Source organism: Centroberyx gerrardi, chromosome 8 (assembly GCF_048128805.1).
Source record: "Centroberyx gerrardi isolate f3 chromosome 8, fCenGer3.hap1.cur.20231027, whole genome shotgun sequence".
NCBI lineage: Eukaryota > Metazoa > Chordata > Actinopteri > Beryciformes > Berycidae > Centroberyx > Centroberyx gerrardi.
In genome coordinates, this window is record NC_136004.1 from 20,147,918 (window position 1) to 20,161,944 (window position 14,027).

Consider the following 14,027-nt stretch of genomic DNA (forward strand, 5'->3'; position numbering starts at 1 on the left):
TAACTGATCTTATGTTTTTTCTCCCTCCGTTTGTGTGTGCCTGCCTCTGCTTACCCAGATCTGCCTGTGGGCTCTCCGCTCTGCCATGCGGTGCTGAAGACGCTGCAGCGCTGGGAGCAGGTGCTGCAGAAGAGGCTGGAGATCTTTGGAGGTCCTCCTTCCAAGTACATCTCCACGCACCCCCAGGACGAGACAGCCACCCCCGGCCCTGCCCTCCTCAGACACAAGGCCCTGTTTGAGCCATCCAACACGCCATTCAGGTAACGCCCTGGGTCAGGGTCTGCTGGCTTTCAAGCCAATCAATAATCAAAATCTTTGTTTAAAATTAATGTGTGAAAAATCATTATGAGAGACATGTTTTTGGATCCAATCTGCAATGGAATAATGCTAAAATATTTATTATTGCTAAATGAATCAGAAGTTTTAAATTACATTTTGAATTTATTAAAATAAAAATTAGTCAACCCTAGCATGTTTATTAATGTGCGCATTTTAGCAAGGCATTCCTGTTTTTGACTAGACAAAAGCTATGATTTAGTACTTTACAAGACTGCATCAAGCCTTAAGACATACCCTTCAGCTTTTAAACATGGAGACTTTATGTTAACACAATGTGGTACATTTGATTTCAACTTGCCTTCAGCGCCAAATGTGCAGAGCCTTTACATCTCATCCATACCAGTGGATTGGGTTCAAAAGCTGCTCCTCAGGATCTCCCTAGATTCCAGGGTCTATCCTTAAGCAGTGGTGACCTGCTGTGGCTTTCCACATAGCTCTTTCAGTGGGATTTACTGTTCTTGGATGAACAGCAGTTGTGTGCATTTGATGTATCTTGCCTAAAGCGCCAGATATCTGGAGTGTTCAGATCAGCACCAATGGCACAAATCGTTGTTGAAAAGAGAAATTTTGTGAACACAATTCATTGTGCTTCAATGAACTGATATAACTGCTTTAATGAGCAGGAGTGTTAATATGCAGGAGCTTTTCTATCCTTCCAGGTCTAGCCACCATTCGGCACTGCCAGTGAAGCGTCTGTGGCAGTTTCTGGTCAAGCAGGAAGAAGTGCAGGAGACGTTCATTAGAAACATCTTTACTAAAAAACGGGACCAGAACGAGGTACAGGGTTCCCACCACGCTACCCTGCTGCATGAACCGTCTACATATTGCACAACTGTAGAACCCTCTTGCACATTGCATTGTCACTGAATAACACATTTAACTACTTTGTAATGTTAAAACCCACAACGCATCTCTGTATTCACCCCCAAGCAAACTGTGTCATTATTGCTCCTAAATCCCTGGTGGCGCATTTGTGCTTTTTTGTTCCGCATGCCAACCCACATGTGTTAATACTCTCTCTATTTGCAGTACAGTGCTTTCATTTTGGTCAAATAATTCCATTAATTCAGCCTGGTTGATTAATAGCCCAATAATACAGTCTCTGTGTGTGTGTTTGACTGCATGGTTCATCACTGGTTATTGTTTTGTATGTGTGTGTTTTGTGTGTGTGTCTGCCCTGTGTGTTGTGCTGCTTCCCCAATAATTAAAGTCGGTAGAGGACCAGACTGACAATATGAAATGTTCAGGGATGGACGAGACCGGAAGCAATCAGGTACTGCTGCTTTGGATCAATAACGGCTTCTGGTGGTGGGATGGGGAGGACATTGTGGTGCTAGATATGGGACAGCAAAGTGGGAGTTTGAAATCATGACAGTTGAATGACTAACAAGTAAAACCATGCTCATTTTTAGCATCTCATTTAAATGTTATATCTTGCATCTCACTGGTGTCTCTATCATTCTAATCTCATCTAATTTTTCAAGTACCAGCCTGTAACAGAAAACAGCATCATTTTTATTTGAGAATTGTTTTAGCATGTTCACAAAAATGTGTGATGCTTTTATCATTCAAAAAAAATCCTAATATTTTCTCAAGAAGAATAACCAAACAAACTGCTATTCTGTATAAATGTTGTGAAACCTTCTGAAATATGCATCACCATGCTTCAGTGTGAATGGTACAGAGTGTGCAGTAGGTTAGATATGGGAACATACTCATCATGTGCCTTGTATTTGCCTTATAAAATATTAGATATGGCTCATACAATGTAAGAGACATTAAAATTATGTTTTTGACAGAATGACGTGTGTGTTCCGGGCCATGAACTATGTACGTTCATGTTAGTCTTGGATATAAATCTTACATTTAGCTGTCTGAATTTTCATGTGAGGCTGAACCATAAATCTTACATTGCGCTGTACATTGATGCTTCGTAGAGGTTTGCTAATCTTCTAGTTCTCTCTGTGCAAGCTGCCACATAGCCACTCCGTTTGGCTCAGCGTTAATTAACCCAGTCTCTCTGAGGACATGCTATGAAGTTGAATAGCTTCTGATTAATGGGCCCAACACTGTCACAGCGAATCCGCGTCCCACAGGGATTATGTGCTCTGTGAAAATGGCAAACCACCATATTTAGATTTCTATAAGTCGAGTTTCCCTTCATTCCTTCTGACAGACAAAGACATGGTCTTTTCCCCTTGAATAAGCGCAGTAAAGACTCTAATTCAATCTCATGCTCAAAGGATGCCTGCCTCATTTTGAATAACTTTGGCATCAAAATGTAACATCTCTATATAATATGCAGTACTGCTACTCTACTACCGCATACATCCCATAGGATTTCTACAGTACAGTGTGTGCTTGTGCTCATCGCTGAAGGATTGTTTGCGGTCATGCTATCTAATGCCACTAGCCAAGTTATGTTGGCTGCTGTAGCGTAACAGTGTGGCCTGATGCACTGCACATACCTTCTCATAACACCTAAGGCAAGACACACACAGTACACATATTACAAACAAAGAACAACGTGTTGCAAACAAAGAATAGGCCTTTATTGAAACATCGCTCTGTTGTAACCGTAAGTAAGTCGGACACTTATTCATTCTTCACCTCATCTTGTGGGTCCTGTTATGTAATTTGGCTCTATAGCGTTAGGCAGGGGGAAATGCATCAGAGGTTTGACCTGTTATTTTGTCTGGAGGAAATGATTACCTATGTTTCAGCTGTGATATTTGGTGAAACTCCATGGTGGTTATTTGTGTGTGTGTGTGTCCACTCTGCAGATCGAGGCAGATCTGGGATACCCTGGCGGAAAGGCACGCATCATCCACAAGGAATCTGACATCATCACTGCCTTTGCCATTAACAAGGTACCGCTCCTTTACACAGATCTTAATGAACAACGTGATACAATATGAGAAAAGCAGAGTGTAGTTCCAACTAGGGTTAGACCAATATATTTTTTTGCCAATCTATTGGTCCGATATTGTCCTTTTATTAAAAATCTGATATTGGCCGGTCATCTACCATCGATATGATGCAATTTGTTTGAGTATTTATTTTATAATTGATCAATACTCTGTAAGCCAGTGTAATATTCTCTAGACCTGTATATATTTCTGTTTATTATTATTATTGTTGTTATTTTCTCTATTACTGCCTCTATGGTTGTCTATGGGAAGCCCTTAGCCTGAACTGATTATAAGACAACATTTTAATCAGATTCCCAACAATTATGCATGAATGTTTTCTTCTTCATCTTTTTCATCGTCTTCTTTGTCTTGGTCGTCTTCTTATTATTTATTTTGTCTCCTCCTCCTTCTTACTATCCTGTGTTTCAGTGGAGAACTTTAATGACCCAGAATGCTTATCTATAGAAGTATTCAGTGTCTTCAATCCATAAATATTTGTGTCAGTATTGGCATTCAAAAAGCCATATTGTTCAAACCCTACTTCCAACCATTAGAGAACTACTCAAAAAATGTCAGTGAAATCCAACGTCATTTAAAAGGCTTAGTTTATTGTAATTGTAGCATCATGTAACCTTAAGTGAGAATTAGTAGTCTGTCATCAGCCACTTAACTGTGAAAGCTGCGGAGCTCACCTTCAGAGATTTTCTTTCAGGCAAACTTTTTCTAAATCCCAATGCTTTATCCCCGCTGAGCAGAGTAGCAGTGCTTTGTAGCCCTTTTGATGCTATTCAGCCTGAGTTGTCCTTGTTTGATAAAGGAAGAGGTTCACACAGTGATGCTCTTGGTTGGATAGAGCGCTTTATTTTAAGGAAAGCAGTGGCACTGGCCTCTTTTAGCTCCCTCACCGACGATCAAAGCAAGGCGCACCTTAGGTCATCATTAAATGCAGAGAGCTGGATGATGCTGTGACCATAGGCTGAATGGAGGATGAGAAACCCCTTTTTTTTTCGCTGCCTCTCACTCTTTCAACTTGCCTAATTTTTTTTTTATTGTTTCTTCCCATATATCCCTCTTCTGCTCTTTCTCTCCTCCTCCTCCTCACCCCACTCTGTGTCCCCCCTCTTCCTTCTCCCTCTTCCTGTCTCTGTCTGGTTCCCAGGCAAATCGTAATTGTTTAGTCATGGCCTCCACCCATGACATTCAGGAGTTGGACGTGTCATCCATCTTGGCCACACAGATCTTGACGTGGATCGATGATGATGAGGCCGAAGCCAAAGGGTAAGGGAGCAGGCGTGTGTGTGCGTGCGTACATGCATGCTGAGAAACAGCACATCCAGAGCATCATCAACTCACCTTTTCAACTTTAAACCCTTAGAGCTACATTGTGTGTGAGCTCATAGTTGTAACAGTGGGGGTGTAGCTGGTGTGTGTGCAGCTGCATTGTGTGTCTCTATCTGTGTGCCTGTATGTGTGTGTGTGATCTATATGTATTCATGTGTGGCTGCTCCATTAACTGATGAGACAGATTATTGTGTCTGGGAGCAGGGTCACCCTCTATCTGGATTTGTCCTTATCCTTGTCGTACATACTGAGTCATAATTTCTGCCGCACATGCACACAGTGCTAACAATAAACCAGGCGGCTTGCAAACAAGGTAACAAGGTACTTAACATTATCCTTGCTGAATTAAGTTATTTTCTCTCACCAGGAGATGGATAATGGTTCCTTGCTTATTGAAATATTCATTGTCTCCTGTTGTCTTTCTCATGACAGCTGTGATGACTTTCTTTAATGGAAGATAAAACACAAACACTGAAGATGAAACTATCATTAAAACGATCCTCCCCGCTAAACAATCATTAAAGAATTCCCAACTGTCCCAACTAAGTATTACTTTCTGTCTCTCTCAGTGGTGCTGGCGACGATTTCCTGGTGGTCCATGCGCGCGATGACTTTGGCACCCTCCATGGCACCACACCCTACACCCACAGCAGCCCCGGCACGCCCATCAACATGCCATGGCTCGGAGGCCTGCAGACCGGCAGGGGTGCATCCGTGGTGAGCCCCTCTCAAGTTCAAGTTCATCTATTTCTGTAGTCCTTCGTCACAAGCATGTCTCAAAGCACTGATCGACAATCAATCATAGAACAGAATGACGTAACGCAAACTTAAGGAAGTAAAACAAAGCAGTAGCTCTCGACCTCGGTCTCTGAATCAACACACAGGACTATTTGAAATGGTTTCAGTTGCTTGTGATATTTCATGTATTACCAGACTTTAAAGATTTTTGGACATACAAATCACAATGCCTGACCGATCCATTTTCCCCACCCCACTTTTCCTGCTTTATTGTGTTATTATCCCGATCACTCCCCTGTCTCGGATTAAGCTTGCACACACACACTGCCAAGGCTTTAGTATACTGTATCTTTACTGCTTTTCTGTAATTAATTGATCTTGTCTGTTGCTATGGAACCAATCGGGGTGTCTCAAAAGTCCCAACCTCAGCCCTTCTTTGTACTCAAAGCAAAATCCTCAATGTAATTAAAATGTTTTTAATTAATAATTAATCTCTGCCAGTTTGCCAAAAGCACCATGGCTCTAACATTAGCTTCCCTCATTGACTTACAAAGGAACTAAGATGTTTTTGGTTGCTGCGATGCTTGTGAGACACTAGGTCCAAATCTCCTTCCATCGTCTTCCCCACACTCCAAATTCTTTTTTTAATTAAAGAGTTTGGAAAGGCACTTAGACGTAGCTGACAACTAGGAGTCAGCAGTTGGGTGCTTGATCTGGTTCTGATAGTAGCAATGCCTTTTTGAATCAAGCAATTGTGAGTCATGTTTGTTGATATCGTCCAGTTACAGCATTGCCCTTGTTGAGCGGACCGGACAGCAAGAGCCACTCTGCATCCTAATTATTTACCAACCAGTTCGGCATAACGCTCAGGCTTTGAGCAGAATACAGTTGGACACAATGATAAATCTAATTCTTCCTCGGTAGACGTCACTGTTAAATTCTGCCTTGCGAGGCTGCCGATCTCGATACAGGACAGCAAATGGTAACTGAGCTGTAACAAGGCAATTTGTACCATTAATGGTGATGAATCTATCACTCGATATCTATATGCTGTAGCTGTAAATGAAGCATTAGAACCTGATGATACAGATTACAATTGTTTTTCTGACCTTTGAATTTTATTGAGTGGATTTTAACTACAGTTAGAGTACAGCAATTGCTCAACTACTATGTAGCAATATTTGTCTGTTCTCAAGGGTCACTGTTCAAAATCAAATCCTACATTGTTTTCTGAAAAAGTAGCTTCACTTAGTATCCTCCTCCTCTTCACTTTCTTCCCCCAGCTGATCAAGAGGAATATCAACAACGTGAGAAGGATGACCTCCCATCCCACACTGCCTTACTGTAAGTAGCTTTGTGATGACTGACAATACATTATGAGAATAACTACCTTTGAAGGTGCTATCCCGACATCATATTTCCCATATTAAAATGGCCTTTAGGCGGTGATTACATCACCCAAAAAGTTTCTCTCGTTAAGTTATCTCGATGCTTAGCAAGTGGCAAAGTTTTTTTTATTCTGGTCTCAGTACTGATGTTGATTTAGAAAAGGCTGAGTGAGCCCTATTTGTTACAACCATGTATTTTCTGCTAGAACTGGAGTAAAACCACTGGGAATTCAGTGGTGAGGTGTTTGGGTGGAATCGTTCCCAGCAGGTCGAAGTAACGGCTGTTGAAGTGTCTGTGAATTCAGCCATTTCCTCTATCAATTATACAGTAGAAAATTTTGGAAAACAGTGCAATGCCAGAAGACCATGTTGGGACCACAGCCTCCATCGGGAGACTGAGCCTCACCGGTGTAACTTTTTTTTTTTTTTTCCTGTTTTGCAGACCTGACGGGAGCGCAGGATGGCAGTGTGAGGATGTTTGAGTGGGGTCACTCCCAGCAGATCATCTGCTTCAGAAGCCCGGGGAACTCCAGAGTCACCAGGATACGATTCAACCATCAGGGAAACAAGGTTACAAAGTCACACACACATACACGCATACACATATGGAATGTGAAGTTGAACGGTTTGGCTAACTACCACCATACAGATGTCACACTATATTTAGCGTTGCAACATGACTGAATTGTGCTGTGAGTGTGCTTCAGCTACATTTTCACACTTTCTCTCACAGCTCTGCCATTCAGGCTCAAGCTACAGTCGGGTTTTGCTTCAACACACATCACTCCTCAGCTGAGTGATTCAACCGCTCTGAACTCAGGCGTTCGCCTCAAGCTAATCATTTTCTCACACGGTGCCTCTCCTGCACTACTAATGCCTTATCTGCCTGTCCTGGGCAAAAGAGTGAAATAGCCTTAAAATATTGGAAAGAGAGGACATGAGGAGCACTTGATTTTAGTTATGTAAGTGTTGCTTTTACTTTGGAGGCTGCTGAAGTGTCCGGGAAGATAAATCAAGCACACACCACAAGTCGCTCAAAGGTAGCGGTGGTTCTCAGTGGGTGCTCTTCCCCGTGCTAATCATTTTCTATCTGTCAGTCTGGGGCAAAATAGTTGGGATATGCTTTAACATTTTGAAAACAAATCCTTATGTAAGTGATGGTTTCACTTTAGAGGCTGTTTGAACTGTCAAGCAAAATAAATCCGGTATTTTCAAAACTTATTTTCACCTAAGTCTAATGTCTGCTGTCTGACTGTGTTGTGTAGTTTGGTATCGTGGATGCGGACGGAGGGTTGAGTCTCTGGCAGACCAATACGAGCGGGAATGCACCTAAACCCTACCTGGTAAGAAACTCGCAGGGCCAATTGATATGCTGCCTTTTCCTTTCTTCCCATATTTCTCTTATTTATACGTTTCTTGTTTGTCTCTCTCTATTCTCTCTCTCTCTCTCTCTCCCCTTAGTGCCCTCTCCCTTTCCCCCTGTCATTGTCTTGTTTACTCTTATCTTGTCTCTCTATTACTATCACTGACGGTTTTCTTTGTTTCTCTGGGCCAGACGTTGCATTGCCACACCAAGACGGCTCATGACTTCGTCTTTGTGGGCTCCTCCTCCCTCATCGCCACCGCAGGCCTTTCGATAGACAACAGGTACAAGAGAATGGCAGGGGAAATTCATCTCCGATTATCCTCCCGCATTCTCCCCAAGCATTGAATTCCGTGTCATGAATTTCCAATTAAATGTTGACCCTCTTTCCATTCAGCTCCACTGCGCTGTGGACGAGACACCGCCAGCGAGGATAATGACGCGTCGTTTAATCTAAGCACTGAGTGGAAATGTTGGAATGGATAGTAATGTGGTGATTCTGTCTCCACAGGAATGTGTGTCTGTGGGACACTCTGGTGACTCCAATGAACAGCCTAGTACATGGTGAGGCCCAGCACTACCTCCAGCGAGAGGAAAGGATTTGGCTTGAAGCTTTTGTAATCAACTGATACATCGATAACATGTTAAATTTCCCCCATTTCCCTCTCTTCTGCCTCATTTCTTTTTTATTCATCTTCCCTGTCTACACTCAATATTTCCTCTCGATATTCAACCTTCTCTTCTCTTCTCTGCCCTGCCTTTCTCCATGCTCCGTGCTCCTCCCCATTCCCTCTCTTCCGTCCATCTCCTTTAATACTTCCTTCTTCACCTTCACCTTTCCTCCCTCCCTTACTCCTTTACTCCTTGCCCCTCCTCTGTCCATCATCCCGCTTCCTTCCCCTCTCCCTCCTCAGCGTTCTGCTGCCATGAGTCGGGTGCTACTGTGCTCTCGCTGGCCCCCCGGCAGCAGCTGCTGATCACCGGCGGTAGGAAGGGCTGGATCAGCGTCCTGGAGCTTCCCCACAGGCACCAGCGCCAGAGCTTCCAGGCCCACGACTCGCCGGTCAAAGCGCTGGCCGTCGATCCGACCGAAGGAAGCTTCATCAGCGGCTCCGCTGAGGGCAACATCAAGGTATGTCGACTGATTCCCGCCAGCTTACGGGTGGCTTTCACGCACGCCATTTTGCATCCCCAATTGAATTAGTTCAAGAAATGCGAAGAACCCGTTAAGAGTTAAAACCTAAATTTCTCCAACATTGTAAATGCAACGTCTTTATCCTTCCATGACTTTTCTGAAATATGCTGCCTTTAAATGCCAGTTTCTTGAAAGTTTGAGGTGTATTTTGAGGCGTATTCCAAACAGGGAAAGAAAAGGGAATTCGATAAATTCTCTGGGGAACTCTACAGCAAACCCTAGTGGAAACCAGACTGTTTACCCCTTTACAACTTTTCAGAGCAAAAAAAAACATAAACAAGTCAGGAAGGAGAAAAATTGTTAGGTCACGGAAGCGCTCAGACTTTGTTATGGAGAGTCATGGAATTTTACATCAGGGCCACGCTGGAAACCCTGATACTAAAATATCGACTTGTACGATAAACACAAATATAAATATAGTTTACACATTTTCTCCACACAAAGTACACCCATCGGTGCCAGAACAACAGGCTACAGGGCATTGGGACCCAGGTGTGAATGTCTCTCCCTCTCCTCCACCGCCCTCTTCAACCATCAGATGGCTGTTGTGTTCATCCATTGAGACAGTGAGCGCCATCAGTCCCAGTCGAAACTCATTTCACACTTACGATTGCTCACCTGCCCTCAGAACAACAGTGTGGTGCGACTGATGAAGACTTAAGTGTAAGGGAAGCGGGGTTAGATGGGGAAACGACACGGGAAAGCACCGTTTGGATTGAACAGACAGGCGATGTGTAACACAGTAGACTGTCTTCACATAATATTGTCACAAAGACAGCAGATTTGACTCGTAATGCAAGAAACAAAAACGGCCTGTAGAAATGAGTTTCTTTCGTCTTTACGATTTGGGTAAGTTGACACACACGGCGCGGCCGTCAGTCCAAGAGTGAAGCCGCAGTGTCAGACCGATGTGCAAGGAATGGGGCAGTGGATATCTAGTTGAAATTCAAAAGCCTCACAGAAACCTCTGACGCTGTGTGTGAGTTTGTGTAGGAGGAATAAGGTAAGAGAGAGGCAAATGTTTACATGGAGATGTACAAAATTCCTGCTGTGAAATGGCAACTGTGACATCAATTCAAAGTAAAGGTTGAAGATTTTATAAGAAGGTGGTGCTGTGACCCATCGATTGCAGATGGGCTGATTGGAAATTTAACATGGGTATGCTGCAAATGTATAAACTGTTTCGCGAAACTGACGAACTAGTATGCACAACTTTCAGTCCGTGAAACACCTTATAAAATGATAAAGTTCTCAGACTGGGAAGATGAATCGAACATTGCAAGTCGCTCAAAGCTAATGATGGTTCTCAGCGGAGGCTCCTCTTGTGTGAATAATTTCCTATCTGTCAAAATAATCATTTCATTTGCAACACTATTTTGAAAAGCCCTCACGTAAGTCTTGAGTGCATAAGCCGTGTTGTCAAACAGTAAAGTTGATTTTGAATCTGCCCCCTCAGGTTTGGAGCCTGGCCACTCAGTGTCTGCTCCACACCTTTCCAAACGAACACGCTCGGCAGTCGCTGTTCAGGAACCTCGGCACGGGCGTCATGCAGATAGAGGTGGGACCGGCCAATCACATCTTCTCCTGTGGCGCCGACGGAACCATGAAGATGAGGATCCTCCCCGACCGCTACAGCGTTGTCAGTAACAACAGCAATAACCACGGCAACCTCAAGAACGACGTCAAGTTCATCATATAGACAGCATGGAATACTGAAACCTGTGGTGTCCAGCTAAGTCGCTTGATTGAATGTGAAGTGCATTGTGTGATAGAGCAAGGTTGCCAGCAGTACAATTGTGGAAATACTTTTAACTGAATCTATTGGAACAATGGCCGTCATTGGTTGTTCATTTTGGAGGAATGATACCACATGACAGAACAACGATGCCTTGTGTATCATCCAGTGTAACTGAAGAACGGCGTTCACAATGACAGAACAGGTAGAACGTTCGTAGAATTTACAAACCTTCATAGCAAGGCACACAAGTGAGAGCGCGTCATGTGACACAGGAGCCCAAGGCGGGTCGCGCTGTGGTATGATGTAACTACGGCGCTCACTGCGGGAACCGAACCCACAGTCCTGGCGCCGCCTGTAACCAAAGGCTCCGCAGCCGACCAAATGCACACAGGAGCCTCTACGAGTGTCTAAAGCATAGACACGGTCACAGTGGGCACAGGGTACGGACCAAGGGCGTGTTCAGTCAGAACAAACTGTTTGAAAGCAGACAGAAACAGAGCTGGAGGTCTGTCCTGTCTGAGCAGGGCCTGAGAAGACGACGTTTTTTTGCACAAGAGACTGCAGAAGAAGCAGCAGGAGGAGCGAGAAGAGACTGTGAATGCTGAAGAAGAAAGTAGAACTACAGCATTATTCCTAAACAGTATCACCATATCCTTAGCATGTATTAGTAAAGCAATCATGATGGCGGGATTCTGTGTTCTAGAACGGAATTCTGTGGAAGCTCTTCTGGAATTCCTGCTGGAATGTGATCATTTATCGGGTAGAAATTGGAGTATTGACTAAGTATTGGTAATATAGACTGAGACGTGTATACAGTGTATCTTACAGGGGCGCCAGGTGTTCACACAGGCGTTTGTTCGTTCATCACTGTACAACGCCGTCGTCCCCGCTTCGCACAATGCAGTAAGGCCAGTTGACATCGTACAAAGCACATCATATCCAGTCACAAGGACTCCTGGCGCATTCTGGTGCTCCACATAAATTCATTAACTCCTCAACGAGTGACTTGGCCACCTTGGGACCGGGTGTTCCTCTAGATGCGTGGAACTCAGCCACATTTTAGGATTCACAGTAAGTCAGTTCCATATCGCTGTTGATGTTTCATGCAGAAACATTTACATTTTATATTTTAGGCATTTAGCTGATGCTCTTATCCAATGCGACTTAAAATGAATAGAAGAAACTTAAAGCCTTGTTTGTGATTTTTTTTTTATTATATAGGTGAAAAGAACACACATCACATCTCTTAAAGTTAAATTTAATCAAATTAGCCTGAATTTGTCATTTGTATTTACAGCTTTATCAGACATTCTTGTGCCACTAATAATTTACAAGGACTGCCCGAATGCGCCATTTCTCTTTCTCTATTTGCACATATAAATTAAGCAAAATTATATGTAGTGCGATGCACATAACTGCAAGGCTCGATGTCAAGAGAGCACATCAAGCCTTTCGTAATAAAGAGTAATATGCAGTACGGTGTTTGTTATGGTCTTGGCCTAGATTTAACCAGTGGTATTATTATTAAGTGTCCTTAATCTCTGGAAACTACTGAACTGTACTAGTACTGTTGGTCCTGATAATGATGATGATTATTGGTGATATTAAGTTGCACAAAGTAGCTTTAATTTAACATTTAGGCCCTTGTTGATATGGGACACCATGAATAATACCTTTTCTGTCTGTGTCTTTCAGATGTTCAGTGTTAATCTTAAGAACATGTAGCGTAATTGAAACTTTGCTGTTGACTTTGGGATGGGGCGGGGGGACAATTACACAAATTTTAATGGAAATTATATTTTGGTGGAAATTGTGTTTTATTCCAACAACAATGCACTTCCCTTCCCTTAACAAACTTTCATTTCCATATGGACCATGATTGAAAACTGCCTTGAAAACAATATTGTTTAATTTGCCTTGTTCTAATCTTAATTTTATTTAGCGGACTAGCTTGGTCTGGTTTGCTAGCTAGTGTTATTTTGTGGCTTTGGCAGATTATAGTAATAACCTTTACTGCATTTATTTTTACCAAAATCTTTTTTTTTTTTTTATACCATCCAAATACATTACATCGCCTTCAGGACATGCTTAGAAATGTAATCTAGGTCAATGTATATTAAAATGTGTCTTCCACATAATAAAGGAAGGGGTTTATGCGAACTCATACTGTCACATAGCCATTTTGTTTGAAGGAGTATAATCCATATAGCTAACCACCCATAGAACCTTGTTACGCTGCTGTAGGGAGAGAAATGTACATTTGCTTTGATTTCAGGGAGGACAAACTGAGGAAAAACTTGTAGATGAAGCAGTTTTATTGCAATTGTGTATATACATAGATTCATAAACTAGGCCTCTCATAATAACTCTGCATAACTGTGATGACTAGTAGACATACAGTGGGTAATGACAGACTCCACTTTAGGAAGAATATAATTATGTACAAATACCAGGTATATTTATGATTTGTGTTCATATTTAGGAATATATACTGGTTGGTTTCATCATAAGGCAGATGTAATCTTTTCTTCTTTTCTCTCTTTTTCTCATGAGGTTGCTTCTTTTTGGTATAATTTTGATGATATGGGCCAGAACAACCGCAAGCACAATGCGATTTTCCCACAAGTCACACTGGTTGGAAAACTATATGGTGTACTCCCATAGCAACTGAATAAGATATTTTATCAAAGCAAGCGTTTTTTTCCCCCCAAAGATTACTTATTTTTCCTTTAAAGCCTTGCATCATAAACGGCTCAATTTAATAATAACTAGAGACTATATCAGTGTGTTAGGGTGTTTAGCTATTGCACAAGTGGATAGACAAACCTTGGATTAATCAACTCAAAGAACCACATTACATTCTAATCTGGCTTTATGCTTTTTCTTGCTCTTCAATCTTGCAAATGTGAATTTGATCAGATAATTCTAATTTTATAATGAAGATATTGTATAAATCGTACTGTATTATATACATAAAATGTACGGATGTAATAAAAAATGAACTTAAAGTAAC

General features: G+C 42.3%; 1 protein-coding gene across 1 annotated transcript in view; it reads left to right on the forward strand.

Moving 5' to 3' along the window:
* The window catches only part of dmxl1 (Dmx like 1), a 57,218-nt gene extending 44,074 nt beyond the window's left edge, over positions 1–13,144 (forward strand). Inside the window, exons 39-51 of the mRNA XM_078285009.1 lie at positions 59–260; positions 999–1,116; positions 1,550–1,612; positions 3,123–3,209; positions 4,411–4,529; positions 5,162–5,309; positions 6,614–6,674; positions 7,161–7,288; positions 7,984–8,061; positions 8,274–8,365; positions 8,593–8,645; positions 8,996–9,213; positions 10,733–13,144. Of these exons, the coding sequence (XP_078141135.1) occupies positions 59–260; positions 999–1,116; positions 1,550–1,612; positions 3,123–3,209; positions 4,411–4,529; positions 5,162–5,309; positions 6,614–6,674; positions 7,161–7,288; positions 7,984–8,061; positions 8,274–8,365; positions 8,593–8,645; positions 8,996–9,213; positions 10,733–10,975 (1,610 nt within the window). The 3' untranslated portion in view covers positions 10,976–13,144. The remainder of the gene's footprint in view (positions 1–58; positions 261–998; positions 1,117–1,549; positions 1,613–3,122; positions 3,210–4,410; positions 4,530–5,161; positions 5,310–6,613; positions 6,675–7,160; positions 7,289–7,983; positions 8,062–8,273; positions 8,366–8,592; positions 8,646–8,995; positions 9,214–10,732) is intronic.
* Positions 13,145–14,027: the final 883 nt, after the last annotated feature.